We start from the raw sequence: 17650 nt of genomic DNA, 5'->3' as shown, positions 1-17650 counted from the left end.
CATGCAGAGATCGTTCAAAATGCTCATGACCAGACAAATTCTCGCGCAAATTCGCCCGAGAGACTGGTTTATCTCTGTGGATCTGAAAGACGCCTATTTTCAGATTCAAATTGCGCCCCATCACAGGCTTTTCTTGCGATTCGCCTTCGAGGGTCAGAGCTATCAGTACACCGTCCTGCCATTCGGACTGTCTTTGGCGCCTCGTACATTCACAAAGTGCATGGATGCAGCGCTCGCTCCCTTGAGACATCAGGGGGTCCGAATATTGAACTATTTGGACGATTGGCTAATTCTAGCTCAGTCAGAGGCAGAGCTGATAGCCCACAGAACTTTATTACTCGACCATTTACAGGATTTGGGTCTCCAAATCAACTGGACCAAGAGCTCGCTGTCTCCCAGCCAGAAAATTTCCTTTCTGGGGACAGACTTAGACTCTGTGTCAATGACAGTGCGGCTGGTGTCACAGCACGCGCTGCGAATTCAGCGCTTTTAAGGTCGGCAGCATTTTTCCTCTCAAGTGCTTTCAGAGGATGCTGGGTCTTATGGCTTCGGCCGTGGCAGTGCTTCGACTGGGCTTGCTTTTCATGTGCCCTTTCCAGCACTGGTTGAAAACGTGGGTCCCACTTTGAGCATGGACCTCCGGCCGCGTTCGCCTCAGGGTGACTTTGTTACAGCACTGAATCCCTGGAAGGGGATGGACTGGTACCAGTCATGCGTGAATCTGGGAATGGTCTCGAAACGAAAAGTAATCTCTACAGAAGCCTCCAACTCAGGTTGGGGCGTCCTCTATGAGGAGCGCCTACACATAAACTGTCTGGAGATGAAAGCGGTCGAGAACGCCTTTGGACATTTTCTCCCCTTCCTGAAGGGTCACAATGTCTTAGTCCGTACGGACAACATGGCGGTGGTGTCCTTCATAAACCGTCAGGGCGGTCTCAGGTCACGGAACCTCCACACGCTGGCAGAACGCCTCCTTGTGTGGGCCCAGCACAATCTGCGCTCGCTAAGAGCAGCACATGTACCAGGCTGCCAAAAATGTGGGCCCAGACATGGTGTCCAGGGACAATGTTCCCCCCAGGGAATGGTCCCTGCACACTCAGGTAGTCCATTTACTATGGGGCACCTTTGGCAGAGCGGAAATCGATCTCTTTGCATCATCAGAGAATGCACACTGCCCAATATTTTTCACGAAACACAGGGACGCGCTGGCCCACGACTGGCCCAGCCGCCCGCTCTATGCGCTTCCTCCGATCGCGCTATTAACACAGGTGATCAAGCGGATCAGGGAGAATGAATGCTCTGTGCTCCTCGTGGCGCTGCTCTGGATGATCCAAGTTTGGTTCTCAGAGCTGATGCAGCTAGCGAGTACGACCTCATGGCCGATTCCGGTGAGGAAGGATCTCCTCTCCAAGGCCAGGGGCCAGACTTATGGGCCCTACATGCATAGGCCATCAACGGGTACCCGCTGATCTCTCAGCGGGAGTGTTGAATACAATTACTTAGGCTAGAGCGCCCTCTACGAGACGGCTCTACGCTTCTAAATGGTCAGTGTTTTCCGGCTGGTGCTCGGCCCGAAACACAAATCCACAATGCTGTAGCGTTACGGAGATTCTCTTCTTTCTACAAGAGCTTTTGGACGAGGGCAGGTCCCCCTCCACGCTCAAAGTATACGTGGCGGCCATAGCATCATTTACAAAACCTATGCATGGCCAGTCACTGGGAAGGAATGATCTCATCATCCACTTCTTGAGAGGAGCTAGGAGGTTAAATCCTCGCCGGCCCCCTCTGGTTCCTGCCTGGGACCTCTCCACGGGCCTGGATGCCATGAAGGGTGAACCCTTCGAACCACTTCAGTCCGTGGATGTGCGGTATCTTTCGTTTAAGACCGCTTTCCTCATGGCCTCAGTTAAGCGAGTGGGTGACCTCCATGCGCTCTCTGTGAGTGCTACGTGCATTGAGGTTGGGCCTAATGACTCCAAAGTCATCCTCAAACCAAGACACGGTTTTGTCCCCAAAGTGCTTTCCACTCCGATCACAAGTTATTTCACTGTCAGCTCTTCCACGACCCGATGGTAAGGGCTATGTGAATTTTATCTGCCCTGTCAGGGCATTAAGAATATATGTTGAACGGTCTGCTGCTTTCAGGCAGTCAGAACAGCTCTTTGTTTCTTTTGGTGGCCGTACTAAAGGGCTAGCCATGTCGAAACAGAGCCTATCCAGGTGGATAGTTGACGCTATCGCTCTAGCTTATAAGTCCAAGGGCCTTCGTTGCCCTCTGGGCATCAGAGCTCATTCCACCAGAGGCATGGCCTCCTCGTGGGCATGGTCCAGCGGAGTTTCACTCCAGGATATTTGTATGGCGGCAGACTGGGCCTCTCCATCTACATTTATGAGGTTTTATAACCTGGAAGTTCCCGCCTTACAGGCTAAACTGTTGTCAGTCTAACATAATACATACTGTTTTGCTCGACTCAGACTGTGTATTATGTACGTGCTCGGGCACTAGATCGACAGATCAGGCTAATTCCCCTAACTGTATTATACACTCACATCTGTCCCTCGGGTTCAGATGCCTTCTGACTGATAAGCAGTTATTAAATCATTCTTATGAGATCCAGCCCACGGATGTCTATCCCGGCTGTTCTTCCGTACTAAGCACCCATTTCCTCTACCTAGGAATGGTTAATTATATTCTTAGGCCCACCCCGGCCGGCCTAGATATTACCACTATTATGTGTATCCCTGTGCACATGCCCTTGGGAATATATATGTGGACATCACTAGCACGCACAGCGTTTTACATTGGGTTCCCGTAGCGTAAGCTAGCTTACGCAACACGAGAGTACTCTCGTAAGAGAACGCTCTCGGTTACTAACATAACCTCGGTTCTCTCTATATGAGGGAACGAGTGTTGCGTAACACTGCCGTGCTTGTGCTACTTTCTGGTTTCGCTTCAGTATGAAAAACCAAAGAACAACCTATCTGGACTCTGCTTATATAGTATAAGCCATGCCCCTTCTGGCGGGACGTGACGTGCACGGGCGCCCGCACCCTCATTGGTGCTTATGTCACGGGCAGTCCCTCGATAGGTTGCAGCAGTTGCTGCATAGCAACCAATAGGCGCGAGCTGCCTCGCCTAGGTCTGCTTATTGTGACAGCCGGAGTGTAGCGGAGCATTACCAGTTGACGCCACACGGTGGTGCCTCCTTTTTGTTTTGTCACTGGGTATCACCTTTAACTCCTCGTCGACTTCCTTGACTCGAGTAATGTGGACGCTGGTGAAGGCTATAGGTCACGAACATTTCTGTCCGGTTATTATTTTTGCTGAAGGTAATAGTTTATATGCCGTGAGACCTGGCTTGTATGGTCTGTATCTGAGAATAAATATGCAGTGTGGAAATCCCTCCACTTCGTCTCCTGCCTTGCTACTTTATTTCATGCCGGAGCTATGCTAATAGCCTCGTGGCTTAACGTTAGCTTCCCTCCAACTCCACGTTACATTATGCAGCAACGCGTTTTAAATTAATGCAAAAATTAAGGATAATTTTTGGGCTTCAGTATTCTCGAGAAAAGGGATTTTCCCATAGCGTAAACTAGCTTACGCAACACTCGTTCCCTCATCTAGAGAGAACCGAGGTTATGTTAGTAACCAAGAGCGTTCTTGACTTGAGAACCGCTGTAGCTGTGTGTGTGTGCTAAGCTGAGCTGAGAACTGATATGAAACCTTACTAGCCTACAGTCGACAAAACTAAAAAAGTCGATGCATAATCCTCTCCAGTATATTTAATAGGCTACGTTATGTTTTGATTAGCATATTGTAAACATTTACTTTGCACCCTTAAAACCTTGGCAGGAGTTTGTCAAAGATTTATATCAACTTAGAAATTAAATGAGCTGTTACTGAAAATATGCTTTAGTAGGCTATGTTTAGTTCGACAGTTTTACAATCCATTCATTGTCTTTCCCAATCTTTAAAACACTACAGTGATAAGACAGTAATTATGTGATAGGCCTAAACATGTTTCCAACATGTTTTATTGTTTTACACTTACTGGTGATCAACAAAATACTTAAGAAACATGCATTTCGTCCCTCTGAAAAAATTGCACACATGCTCAGCTCATCAGCTCATCGGTTTTCAGTGTCGATTCGAACGTGTCCGAAAGAAACAGTTCTCGGTTCTGTACTGGTGATTGAGAACCATGTGGTCGGTAGTGCGCGCATGCGCAGTATCAGCTGCTCGTGCCCATCAGTTCTCTCTGCTCAGCACATGCCTCAGTTCAGTAAAATGTTGGAGTTACTGGAATAAAGAATACACGGGGATATTGTTTTATTTCGAGTCGGAGGAACTGTCAGGCATGTCGGAAAGTGAGTAACTTTAGTAAGATCAGCACTGACTCAAGACGCGAACTGTTACGAACGATTCAGTCCGATTTGATGTAACCTACTGGTTCGACCGTTTCACTAAAAAGAACCGGTTCACTAAAAAGAACCGGTTCAAAAGAACGATTCGTTCACGAACCGGACAACACTATTGTTTTGCGCGGAAAAAATGAAAAGTGAAAGTAAATGTTCAGAGTTGATGTTTCGTCATTTAACAGCCAGAATCGATTCTATACTGAGATTCAAATGCAAAGTGTTTAATGGAAACCTTCACAAAAGCTAAGACACGGATACGTGTAACTTGATAGAAACGGCGGTGGATTTTGTGAATCTGAATGTGATCAAACGTTGATCAAGGTGAGTGTTCAAGCTCGAGACGTTTCACATGTGACTTCCGGATTTAGGCCAATATTTCCCTTAAAGGACATATTAGTTATTTTATATGTGTTTGGTTTATATTTTTCATTTCAGAGAAAAACATGGTTTCATTGTTTCGTGTTGTCTGTGGTTAAGCATTTGTGTTAATAGGCTACGGCTAACATTGTGCATTTGAGTGAACGCCGCGTCTCATGATCCTGTTTCTCTGAATCTCAGGTTCCGTTCAGCTGAATTATTGTTTGTCATTTCCATTCAGAGTCAGTGGTGAAGATCAGATTCTGTTTCAACTGTTCAGCTTCATCATGGATGAAACTCAAACATCCAGAGATGAAGATTTTTATCCAGGTTGCAGGTATTTTGAATAAACTCCAGATTAAACCATCTTTAAATTATAGTAAAGAAGATGTTTTTATTACGTTAAAAGCTGAAATTTCATTGAAAACAATTAGACCAGCCAGTTCTTCTTTTATTAAAATACCTTTTAAAAATGTATATTAAAATATCAAATAAATAAATTATTTATATATATATATATATATATATATATATATATATATATATTTATATTTATTATTATTATTATTATTATTATTATTTTATTTTTTTATTATTATTTTTTTTTATAGTTCAGTTCATCAGAAGAGATCAGGACCAGAGCCCAGCTGTGTGTCTATGAGGAGTGACGCGTCTATGGGTCATCCAGCAAATTTTAAGAGTGAAGATACACAACATGATCTCAGGTATTACATTTCTATAAAAATATGACATTTTATATTATCAGAACATTATCAGTAATATATTGTACAAGATATGAGAAATTCTGTTTGGACATTGCATACAGTTATTTTTATGTGTAGCTAATATTTTAGTGTATGTAGTGGAAAAGACGGAGACCATTCTGTTTGGCTCAAAATACAAATTGAATAGATGCTCGGAATTTAGGGTTATTTTGAATAATGTTGTGGTCAGTACAAAAACGTCAGTAAAATACCTGGGTTGCATCCTAGAAAGCAACTTGGATGGCAGGAAGATGGCCAATAAGGTTCTGAGTAAAGTCATCGGGCTTACAAAGTTTTTAGCCAGAAATTCTACATTTTTAGATAGGTCAACAATGATCAATTTAGCTAATGCTTTAATTTTAAACCAGTTTGAATATGCATGCACATCCTGGTTTGAAGGCCTAACAAAATGACTTAAAGGGAGGCTGCAAACAGCACAAAATAAATGAATAAGAATAATTCTAAACATGGGCCATAGGTCTCATATAGGTAGGTCACAATTTGTTGAGCTTAACTGGCTTCCTGTTGAGTCGCATGTTATTATGTCAAGACTGACCATGATCCATAAAATATTGTATGGTAATGTCCCAAAAAATTTTAGGGCACACACACTATTTTCACTCGTGGCAGTATATCAGACCTCTGTCCTTATGCATTCAAGACAGTGTTAGGGAAAGAAACATTTGCCTATATAGGGGCAGTTCAGTGGAATAAGTTAGACCGGCAAATTAAAGTGATTTCAAGCATGAACTCTTTTAAAAAGAGGACCAAGGATTGGTTATTAGAGAGGGTAGCGGGACAGAACCAGGGGCCAGTTACAGTTTATATTTTTGCTTATTTAAGGAAAATGTTTGTACAGCATGTTATGTCATTGATTATCACACAATATGGAAGTGTCTTGTCCTGATGTTATGTGTTGAGGACCACAATGGAAATAAGTCCTGGACTTAATTGTGTTTTTATCCTCGATTGTATTTGATGCCTTTTGTTTTATGTTTAAGGCTTTCTTGATATAATTAAATAAATCAAATCAAAATCTAGATATAATTAAATAAAATCAAATTCACAGTGAGAGACGTATATGAGAGCACTTAGTTCATTTTAATTTTTTTTTAATCAACATTGTGAAAATCAATTCTTTAAGGATAAATGAAAATGTGATTTTTGAATGCAGTAATTCAATGTATTAACTTTAATATTATGTTATAGTTCAGTTCATCAGAAGAGATCAGAACCAGAGCCCAGCTGTGTGTCTATGAGGAGTGACGCGTCTATGGGTCATCCAGTATATTTTAAGAGTGAAGATACACAACATGATCTCAGGTATTACATTTCTATAAAAATATGATTATAGTATGACATTTTATATTATCAGAACATTATCAGTAATATATTCTACAAGATATGAGAAATTATTTTTGGACATTTCTTATGGTTATTTTTATGTGTAGCTAATATTTTAGTGAATGTTGTGTTATTCACACATGAGAGACGTATATGAGAGCACTTAGTTCATTTTAAAAAAAAAAATCAACATTGTGAAAATCAATTCTTTAAGGATAAATGAAAATGTGATTTTTGAATTAGGGCTGGACCCGAATATTCGATCGGTGGGTTGGTATTCGATTTGAAAATTTGACATTCGAATAATCTTTTTTTTTTTTTTTTTTTCACACCTGGGATACCCCGCGAAACGGTTCTCATTCGTGCTTGAATAAGGCCGGCGACACACTGGCTGCGTGGCGTGAGTGTCTCAGCTGCGTGGCGTGTCTGTTTTTTATTTCAGCTCCCATGTTAACAGGCTGGAGTTTGCACACTGCCTGCGTGAGACACGCGAAAACGCCTGCATGCTAGAAATAGAACCGACGCCTATAGTGTTCCGCAATGGGAAAGCTGCGTTGCTTTGACATTGTGGAAAATAGAATAATAGAAACAAAATGTATTAGCCTTTTTACCCGTTATTATCAATCTCAATCTCAATCTCAAATTAATCTCGTTTTTAATTTAACTTAATTTCGTTTTTCTTTATTTAAATTTCGTTTTTCTTTATTTAAATTTCGTTTTATCTTTATTTAAATTTTGTTTTTCTTTAGGCCTATTTAAATTTCGTTTTTCTTTATTTAAATTTCGTTTTTCTTTATTTAAATTTATTTTTTTTCTTTATTTAAAATTCGTTTTTCTTTATTTAAATTTCGTTTCCTCTTTATTTAAATTTCGTTTTTCTTTATTTAAATTTCGTTTTTTTTAATTTAAAATTCATTTTTCTTTATTTAAATTTCGTTTTTCTTTATTTAAATTTCGTTTTTTTTTATTTAAAATTCATTTTTCTTTATTTAAATTTCGTTTTTCTTTATTTAAATCTACCCTTTACTGTGTCAGTAATTTGTTAGTCAGAAAAATATTAGACTACCTTAAAAGTATTGCTTAAGTTAACAGACCTGTGTGTGTGCGTTTTATATCACTAGTGCAGACTGTGTCCATTCTCGGAGCAAATAAGCCCTGCCCGCGTGAGGCGCGATGCGACTCTTCCCGCTCATGCTGTTCTGTAGTTTACTAAAAGTTTATTAATTCTGAATGTGTCGCGTCTATATTGCACCAAATGGGACACTGCTATGGAAGTAAAATAATGTCAAATGTTTTTGAAACAAAAAGCCTGTTGAATTGCACTACTTGAAAAAAAAAATAGGCGTTGCATTAAACATGCTTGCATTTTAATGCATTGTATTTTTAGGGCTTGCATTTTTATGGGCTGAAATTCAACATGGTTGAATATTTAAGCTGTGAATATTTCAATTAAAAACGTTTCAAACACATTTTCATTATTAAAAATTCAATAATCCATATTCACCTTTCATATTTCACTTCCAAAATATTCAAACTGTTTAAAAATACAACCTATAATATTCAACAGGCAATTTTCGGTCCATTTTATTTCGCTTTGCAAATTCGCTTCCACAAATTCAGTGGTTCAAATTCGACAGTAAATTCAATGGAACTGCAGGAAAAGCAGTAGATTACAGAGATACTCTCCATCTGCTGTTAGTCGACCTCACCAGCAGGTTGTGCAAAAGCGCGTGTTGTTGACGAAGACCAGCAACAGTTAGAGCAAGCCATTCATTCATAAAACTCATTTACAGCAATGTAAGTGTATTCATAGGCGTCGATTTCGGGGGGGACGGGGGGGACGCGTACCCACCAGATTTCGTCATGAGTCATTTTGTACCCACCACTTTTAACTTCCGTCCATATTAATTTGACTTTTGGTTCGATTTTTTGACCGTTTTCAGTGGTTATGAGGAGCAATATGAGAGAGAAATTTGGTAATCATTGTCTGACCCAACAAAAAAACATTATAATATTAATTTTATTTTATTTTTCATGTTCGCATTTATGAGGGAAAAAACAACGTGTCAGTTCTCGGTTACGGACGTGCAGCGCTCTGAAAGTGGCACTAAAAGACTGCTTTACAACTTTCACAGAGACCTCAAACAGAACAGCTGCTTTCTTTAAATTTAATTTAGTTTTGTATTAATTATATCTTAATTTTAATTAATGTTTCATGAACCAGTTGCCTGGATTTAAAGTAAATATAGCAGAATCACGACAAGGCGCCGGCGAGTGAACTGGAGTTCGTCTCATAAATGAACCGAAACTCAGCGTTTAATGCACATTCACATTCACAGTGTATTTAGACACATTTAGACGTATTCATAATCATTACTTTTACCGGTTCTTTGTGGCAAGCTTTATGCGTGCGGTCGTGCGCTTGAGTGCGGCTATATTACGTAAACGCTCATTATCCTGTAGGCTATATAATATAAGTAATTAAATTAATATAAAGGGGCGATTTGTCCACGAATGACTTAAATGAACAACTAGCCTACTAGTCGACTAGAAAAAAACAACTTTTAGTCAGAAGCAGCCCTTATTCCAGATATTTTCGAACCAGGCAAAAGGACATCTGTGTTGAGCGAGCGACCCTGAGGAATGAACGAGCGGAGCGGAATATTCAGAAATGCGCTCTCCACTCACGAGCTCTGATCGGAACAAACCCGAACCTCACTGTCTGCTGAACTTGCGCAGAAACATCTAAATATAACCAGCGTTTTAAAATGTTTTTTAAAATTAAACACTATTTTAGCACAAATTATGAGCTTATTTGCGATTTTTTAATAATTATTGACAAAATTATAATAGGCCTATAGTAAAAGTTTTTTTTTTTTTTTTAGTTTTGGGTGAGCCTTTTGAAAAGTGGGGCCGTGCCCGTGCCTGAGCTACAGAACATCGTCTTTCAAAACATAACCTGCGCGAAAGAGAAAAAAAAATGAATGCGTCATTGTACCCAGCACTTCTGAAAAAGCACTTCCGAATGCGTCTCTGTCCCCAGCACATTTCAAACCAAACTGACGCCCGTGAGTGTATTTGTGATTATTATGACGGCGGTTTTGTGTTAAATTCAGTGTCTTCACGGTTACTTTCCCTGTGTAGCCTACAAGCATCTTTCTCTACCGTGAACAAGATTATAATGTTATTCCCCGATGCGGATATAAAGATCCAATGTTACATTTTTGAGGTTGACATATATTTCTCTTGGTTGTTAGTGGCCTTAACTTTATATTGTGGCGATGTGCTGCATGCAGGCTATTAGGGTTTCCCTCAATACTTAAGGAATCCCCTTCTTGACATAGCCTATAAAACGCTTAACGTATAGCTTAATGGACTAATTACAGTGATATAAAAGACCAAACTCGCAGGCAAGCAGATGGACTCAGAATAACGCGCAAAGTTTAATTCTGAGCGTTTCCCAGTGATAGACTGGCATAAAGTTGGCTTGACATTGGACATTCGCACATTTAGGGACCGTCTCTAAAGTGTATACAACTTTGGTATACACGTTTCTAACTTCAATAGCATTTGAATAGAACGACTTACAGTCATAAAACGAACTGTAAAGTGTTCATGTAGTGTCAGGCATAATGCGCACCCTTTGGATTTTTGATATTTATTCAAATAAATTAAAGTTTGCTATTGAAGTTAGAAACGTGTATGCCAATGTTGTATACACTTTAGAGACGGTCCCTAAATGTGTGAATGTCCAATGTCAAGCCAATTTGACATTTATTAGGCTACATTGTCATTTATTTAGCAGACGCTTTTATCCAAAGCGATTTACAGTTAAACTAACAATAGGAAGACAATATGCAAGTGCTATGACTCTTCCCAGTTTAAGCTAATGCAATACACGTAGGCATAGCCTACTATACTATACTATACTATATATATCTTTTCTCTCTCTCTCTCTCTCTCTCTCTCTCTATATATATATATAATATATATTTATAGAGAGAGAGAGAGAGAGAGAGAGAAGAAAGTTTTATTATTGATCAAGTGTTGATTTTATGCCAGTATATCACGAAACGCTCTGCATGAAACTTTGCGCGTTACGTTCATATTCTTAGTCCATCTAGCTATATAGTAGCCTACAGCCTACATCCCCAATAAGGTGCGAGTTTGATCTTTCATATCACTGTATTAGTCCATAAGCTAAGTTAAGCGTTTTGTCCCGACAGAAAGGGAATTCTTGAGTATGAGTACTGAGGGAAACCGATTATAATCCTGTTCATGTAGAGAAAGCTGATGACATGTAGGCTACCCAGGGAAAGTAACAATGAAGTTATTGAATGAAACATAAACACAGCTTTTGTGTCTTTATCATCTTTTCCGCATATATACTGACACAGATAATCATTTTCATTTTATGAATGAATGGCTTGCTCTAACTGTTGCTCTGTCTTCGTCAACAACACGCGCTTTTGCACTAGGGCTGAACGATTTTGGAAAATAATCTAATTGCGATTAGTTTTTACCAATATTGCGATTGCGATTTAATATGCAATTATTTTTTTAAGATCTTTATCTTTTCTATTATTTCAACAAAAACAAGCAATACATCATTTTAAAATAGGATGGGAATCTTTAGGCACCTCATGAGCCAATCAAATTTTTTTTCTTATTAATTAATCTTATTAATAAAACTTAAAATATTTATAATTATAAGTACTTTTAAAAAGAAATACACATTAAAAAACTAAATAATACAACTATATGTTAAGAATTTTAACTAATATAGCTTCAAAACATAAAATCAAATAAAATAAAAACATTAAAAACATTACAAACAATAAACAAAGAGTGCTTTCAGTATTTAAGGGTATGCTGTCTGAACGTTTTCATCTCTTTTGAAATATAAGATGTGGTTTGTCCTGTCTGTTAAAATAACTGACTGCGTTTACATTAATTTCGCGTCATAAAAGCATTTTGAGATGCAAGTACACGTAGATGGAGTCGCTCACAGCCGCATGCTCAAGCGCTCTTCGCAAAGCGCGCGTGAGTATTTGAAACTGAAAGCAGCTTCTGTCGGTGATTTTCATATTTTTAATATATAAGCCAACTGCATTCCAAAAGACATATGATGCCTTCGTAGAGCATTTGTAAGGAAAATACCGGCGGGCCAGACTGAGTAACATCAAGCAAAGCACGCGTGACGCGTAAGTTATTATAGCGCATTTTGTGCAATGCAGCCTACGAATGTCCTTGTACCGGTAATTCGCTTCAACTTCTCCAAACTTTATGAAAGATTATTTTTCGGAAGGTTCGAGTGGTGCGTGTGTGCGTGTGTGTGAGACAGAGGAAGCAAGCAGAATACGGTTGTTTATAAAGCACACGCAGCGTCATATCTGTGTTTAAAACTAAGCTCAGACTCTATTCTGAAATTATCTGAATAGATACAAAATCGTTGGAGAGAATCTATAACACAATATCACATAAATACAAACTGTTCTTTCCTGTAGCCTATGCCAGGTCTATATGCGTAGCGTGCCAAGTCGATGCTTCCCGTAGTGCAGACTGCTTTACTCTCGCGTGTCACGTGACCAAAGTTTAATCACAGCTTTTGCGGTTAGAAAATCGCGTTTCATCATATCGCGATATTATCGCAAATGCAATTAATCGTTCAGCCCTATTTTGCACCCCCTGCTGGTGAGGTTGACTAACAGCAGATGGAGAGTATCTCGGTAATCTACTGCTTTTCCTGCAGTTCCTTTGAATTTACTGTCGAATTTGAACCACTGAATTTGCAAAGCGAAATAAAATGGACCGAAAATTGCCTGTTGAATATTATAGGTTGTATTTTTAAACAGTTTGAATATTTTGGAAGTGAAATATGAAAGGTGAATATGGATTATTGAATTTTTAATAATGAAAATGTGTTTGAAATGTTTTTAATTGAAATATTCACAGCTTAAATATTCAACCATGTTGAATTTCAGGCCATAAAAATGCAAGCCCTAAAAATACAATGCATTAAAATGCAAGCATGGTTAATGCAATGCCTATTTTTTTTTCAAGTAGTGCAATTCAACAGGCTTTTTGTTTCGAAAACATTTGACATTATTTTACTTCCATACACTGCACTCCCTTGTGAAGTCGATTGGATGAACGGTTCTCGAAATAATCAAAATGCAAACGGACATACAGACACATAGTGATTCGTGCCTTTATTAGAGAGAAGAATATGTTCAGCCCATCTCCAAAGTTTCGAATATTCGATGTTCATTACTACCGAAGCTTCGAAGCTCAAAAAATGGTATTCGGACCAGCCCTAGTTCATTTAGGAACCAACAAGCTGTGGTGGGCACTGAATGACTTGCTTGAGGTAAATATAAGGCTATGTGACAAACTAAGACAAACTAAAAAGTTTTATTGGCGTCTTTCCGCTGCTGAAACACTGATCGATTGATTACACAAGTTATGATGCCTTTCAGTAAGAATACTGTATCTTTTAACATACCTTCAGGTGTCCATTCATGTTTATTATGAGGAAGAGAATCGCGTTTACTCGCGCTCCGCACTGCCACTTTAAAGGTGCAATGTGTGATATTTCTGAGGATCTATTGACAGAAATGCAATTTAAGATCCATAACTATGTTTTCAGTGGTGTATAAAGACCTTACTTAATGAACCGTTATGTTTTTATTACCTTAGAATGAGTCATTTAGATCTACATAACCGCGGCCACCCCCTTCTATGAAGGTCGACATATTGTGACGTCATGTTTCTACCGTAGCCGACAGCGAACAAAACAGCGCAACAGAGCGCGTTTCGTCACTAACTTGAATGAGACGCAGCAGAATACTCAGGTTGTTCCTGACTCTGCAAACGTTGAGAAAAACATGCTGTCTGAACGACGCCTCGGACATCGTAACGTTAGCTATTTCCCCTTACCTAAGTTAGCTGCTTTGATGCTCTTATCTTATACTAACTAGCATGGAAACAAGCTATGGTAAAGTCAGTGAATAAAAGACTAACACAATGATAAACAAGTAAAAATAACAATCGCAATAACCTGTGGTTTTTCTGAATAATTAAGTAAATATAATTTAATATAAAATATAATATAGAGAAACCTCATTGCTTGACTTGCTACTCTCTGCTGACTCAGACGATGACATCTTCCGATCCTACGTCGGCCACCCTAGCTTCTCATTTGAGTTTGCAATTTGAAGGAAAGGCCGCGAGTTATTGAACGGTTGCAATTCGCAATCTCACCACTAGATGCCGCTAAAAATCACACACTGCACCTTTAAATGAGGAGCTAGTACAGTGATCTGTCACGCCACATCAAAGAGCGCCAAAACGGCATTTATTGTTTGAATTTTGTGATCAAATAGACAGAATTTGAAAGATTACACCTTGCTTATTATCGAAAGTAACAAATTACGGAGCTTGCTATTATAGGGTGTTAATGGTGGTTAGGCTATAACGCTGTATTCGTTGTGAACACATAAGACATGAGGTCCATTGTGCCGGGGCAGCAGGGGGCGGGGCGTCCTCGGTACACCATGAGAGTATCGCGATACGTATTGTGGGTGGAGTATCGCAGTTTTTCGGTTCGGTTTGAATATCGTTACACCCCTAATAAAAATATATGATTAAAAAAAGTAATTGTGTTTATTAATACTGTGGTATTTTAATTTTACAGCCATGAAGTCCTCAACAGGTTTAGATCAAATCTGATGAAGAAGTTTGAGTGTCTGTATGAAGGAACAGCACAGCAGGGAAACCCAACACTCCTGAATGAGATCTACACAGAGCTCTACATCACAGAGAGTGAGAGTGGAGAGATCAGTAATGAACATGAGCTGAGACAGATTGAGACACAATTCAGGAGAGCAGCAACAGAGGACACACCGATCAAATGCACAGACATCTTTAGACCTTTACCTGGACAAGACAAACCCATCAGAACTGTGCTGACAAAGGGAGTCGCTGGCATTGGAAAAACAGTCTCTGTGCAGAAGTTCATCCTGGACTGGGCTGAAGAGAAAGAGAATCAGGACGTCCAGCTCATATTTCCACTTCCTTTCAGAGAGATCAATCTGATGAAGGACAAAACACTCAGTCTTTCAGATCTTCTTCATGTCTTTTTCCCTGAAACTAAAGAAATGGAAATATCCAGTAACAAATATAAAGTGTTGTTCATCTTTGATGGTCTGGATGAGTGTCGTCTTCCCTTAAACTTTCACAACAATGAGACTCTACAGGATCAGACCAAAGAGACCTCAGTGGACGAGCTGCTGACGAACCTCATTGTGGGGAATCTGCTTCCCTCTGCTCTCATCTGGATCACCTCCAGACCAGCAGCAGCCGATCTCGTCCCCTCTGAGTGTGTCCATCGAGTGACAGAGGTACGAGGCTTCAATGATCCACAGAAGGAGGAATACTTCAGGAAGAGAATCAGTGATCAGAGTCTGGCCAATACAATCATCTCACACCTGAAGTCATCAAGGAGCCTCTACATCATGTGCCACATCCCAGTGTTCTGCTGGATCTCAGCCACTGTTCTGGAGAAGATGTTGAGCAAAGCAGAGAGAGGAGAGATTCCCAAGACTCTCACTCAGATGTACACACACTTCCTGATCCTTCAGACCAACATCAAACATGAGAAGGACTATGAGCAGAGCGTGACAGATGAAGACATGATCCTCAAACTGGGGAAACTGGCTTTTCAGCAGCTTGTGAAAGGCAATGTGATCTTCTATGAGGAAGACCTGAGAGAGTGTGGCATTGATGTGACAGAAGCATCAGTTTACTCAGGATTGTGCACTCAGATCTTCAGAGAGGAGTTTGGCTGGTATCAGGGGAAAGTCTTCTGCTTTGTTCATCTGAGTGTTCAGGAACATCTAGCGGCTCTATATGTGCATCTCTCCTTCACAAACCACAACAGAAATGTGTTTGACCCAAACACAAAACAGAGATTGCTGTCTAAAGTCAGTGACTTGTTTCAGCTCAAGTTTAAACATGTTTCTTTATCTGCGCTGCATCAGAGAGCTGTGGATGAGGCTCTACAGAGTAAAAATGGACATCTGGATCTTTTCCTGCGGTTTCTTCTGGGTCTGTCAGTGGAGTCTCATCAGATTCTCCTACAAAGACTAATGAAACAGACAAGCAGATCTGACAGCAATGAGGAAACAGTTGAGTACATCAAGAAGAAGATCAGGATCATTGACTCTCCAGAGAAATCCATCAATCTGTTCCACTGTCTGAATGAACTGGGTGATCGTTCACTAGTGGAGGAAATACAACAGTATCTGAAATCTGGAAGAATAAAGGAAGCCAAACTCTCTTCATCTCAGTGGTCAGCTGTAGTCTTTGTGTTGTTGACATCAGATGAGAAGCTGGATGAATTTAATATTAATGATTTTGTTGGAAGAGTCAATAAAACTGAAAAACTAAAGGTTCTTCTGAAGCTTCTTCCTGTGATTAAAGAATCCAGATCAGTTCAGTAAGTATCAATCAGAACAATCAGTTCAGTGTTAAAACATCAGGAAAATAAAAGTTCATAAATCTTCAGTGCTGCAGATGTTGTCTAGAGTTCAGTGGTCAGTATTTGATGTGTTTCCTAACCTGTGACCATGTAAAATGTGTGTATGAATAAATAATTCAGGTTTACTAGTTAGTTGCACATAAAGAGGGAATTTAAATATTTAAAGGGGTCATATAATGCCATTTTTGTACAAGCTAATATGATTCTTTAGGGTCTAAATTAAAAGTTTGTAATATACTTTAAAAATTCTCATTAGTATTGTAAGAAAACACTAATTTTACCTGGTCAAAAACAGCTCTGTTTTCAGCACGCCGTTTAAGTGCATGTGTCTTTAAATGATAATGAGCTTTGCTCACCCCGCCCCTCTGTTCTGTGCGTACACCAACACAATAACATAATAACCATAACGCGTTGTTCATTATAAAAGTGGGATTATGAATTATATTGAGAATGTCGTACATAGAAAACATGCCATAAAAATAGCCGCATTCATCGTGAAGCGTGCTAGCGATTTGCAAAGATTAATATAAATATTAATATAAAGGTTAATAAAACGTTACACTCACTTCTTCTGGAGGTGCAGCAGGAACACGAATAGTGGGTACCGATCCTTTTTTCAGGAGCAGCTTCTTAGCAAAAACAGCTTTATACTGACTTTGTTTATAAAGTAACTTAGTCTGGTGTGTGAAATGATTCACGCTCGCAAACATGAAAGCATTGACGTTGATCGTGAGTAATATTCCCTTCGAAAACAAACTCAGCCACTGCGTCTTCAGCGGTTCGGATTTAGGAACATCAATATGACTGCTGTGTTCGTTATTACACCGAAGAACCTCCATTCTGCTCATAGACAGACAGTGCTCCAGCTATCAACAATGACGCGCCGCGCGGGCTATGATTGACAGCTCACTCACGAGCAAGGGCGGGTCTGTGTTGAAACGTTCCTGTCAATCAGCAATTGTGGGCGGGGCGTCGATTTTCTGACTTCTCAAAATCGAACGGGTGGGTTTCCCGAAAGCATCGTTGGCCAACTATGGTCGCAAGTTCCGTCGTTACCAATAGAGTTCAATGGACATTGCGATGAACTTGCGACCATAGTTGGCCAACGATGCTTTCGGGAAACGCACCCCAGATTGATTTCAGAGAGGGCTAAACATATAAGAAGATAAAAAAAAAACACTGGATGGATATCTATCATTTTATGATGGTTGTGTACAGGCACTGC

At 39.7% G+C, this 17650-nt stretch overlaps 1 protein-coding gene across 3 annotated transcripts in view; it reads left to right on the top strand.

Annotated features, from left to right (window-relative positions):
• The first annotated feature begins 4463 nt into the window (after positions 1-4463).
• Positions 4464-17650, top strand: part of LOC307167548 (NACHT, LRR and PYD domains-containing protein 3-like) — a 31650-nt gene continuing 18463 nt past the window's right edge. Inside the window, exons 1-5 of one of the 3 annotated variants that reach the window (XM_079886729.1) lie at positions 4464-4740; positions 5018-5113; positions 5388-5501; positions 6750-6863; positions 14581-16383. In XM_079886729.1, the coding sequence (XP_079742855.1) occupies positions 5064-5113; positions 5388-5501; positions 6750-6863; positions 14581-16383 (2081 nt within the window). In that variant the 5' untranslated portion in view covers positions 4464-4740; positions 5018-5063. Of the gene's footprint in view, positions 4741-4977; positions 5114-5387; positions 5502-6749; positions 6864-14580; positions 16384-17650 lie in introns of all 3 variants that reach the window. The other 2 variants (XM_079886731.1, XM_079886730.1) reach the window with 2 other exon arrangements.

This window comes from Squalius cephalus (genome assembly GCF_949319135.1).
Source record: "Squalius cephalus genome assembly, chromosome: 11".
Lineage (NCBI taxonomy): Eukaryota > Metazoa > Chordata > Actinopteri > Cypriniformes > Leuciscidae > Squalius > Squalius cephalus.
This window is presented reverse-complemented; position numbering and strand designations above follow the sequence as displayed.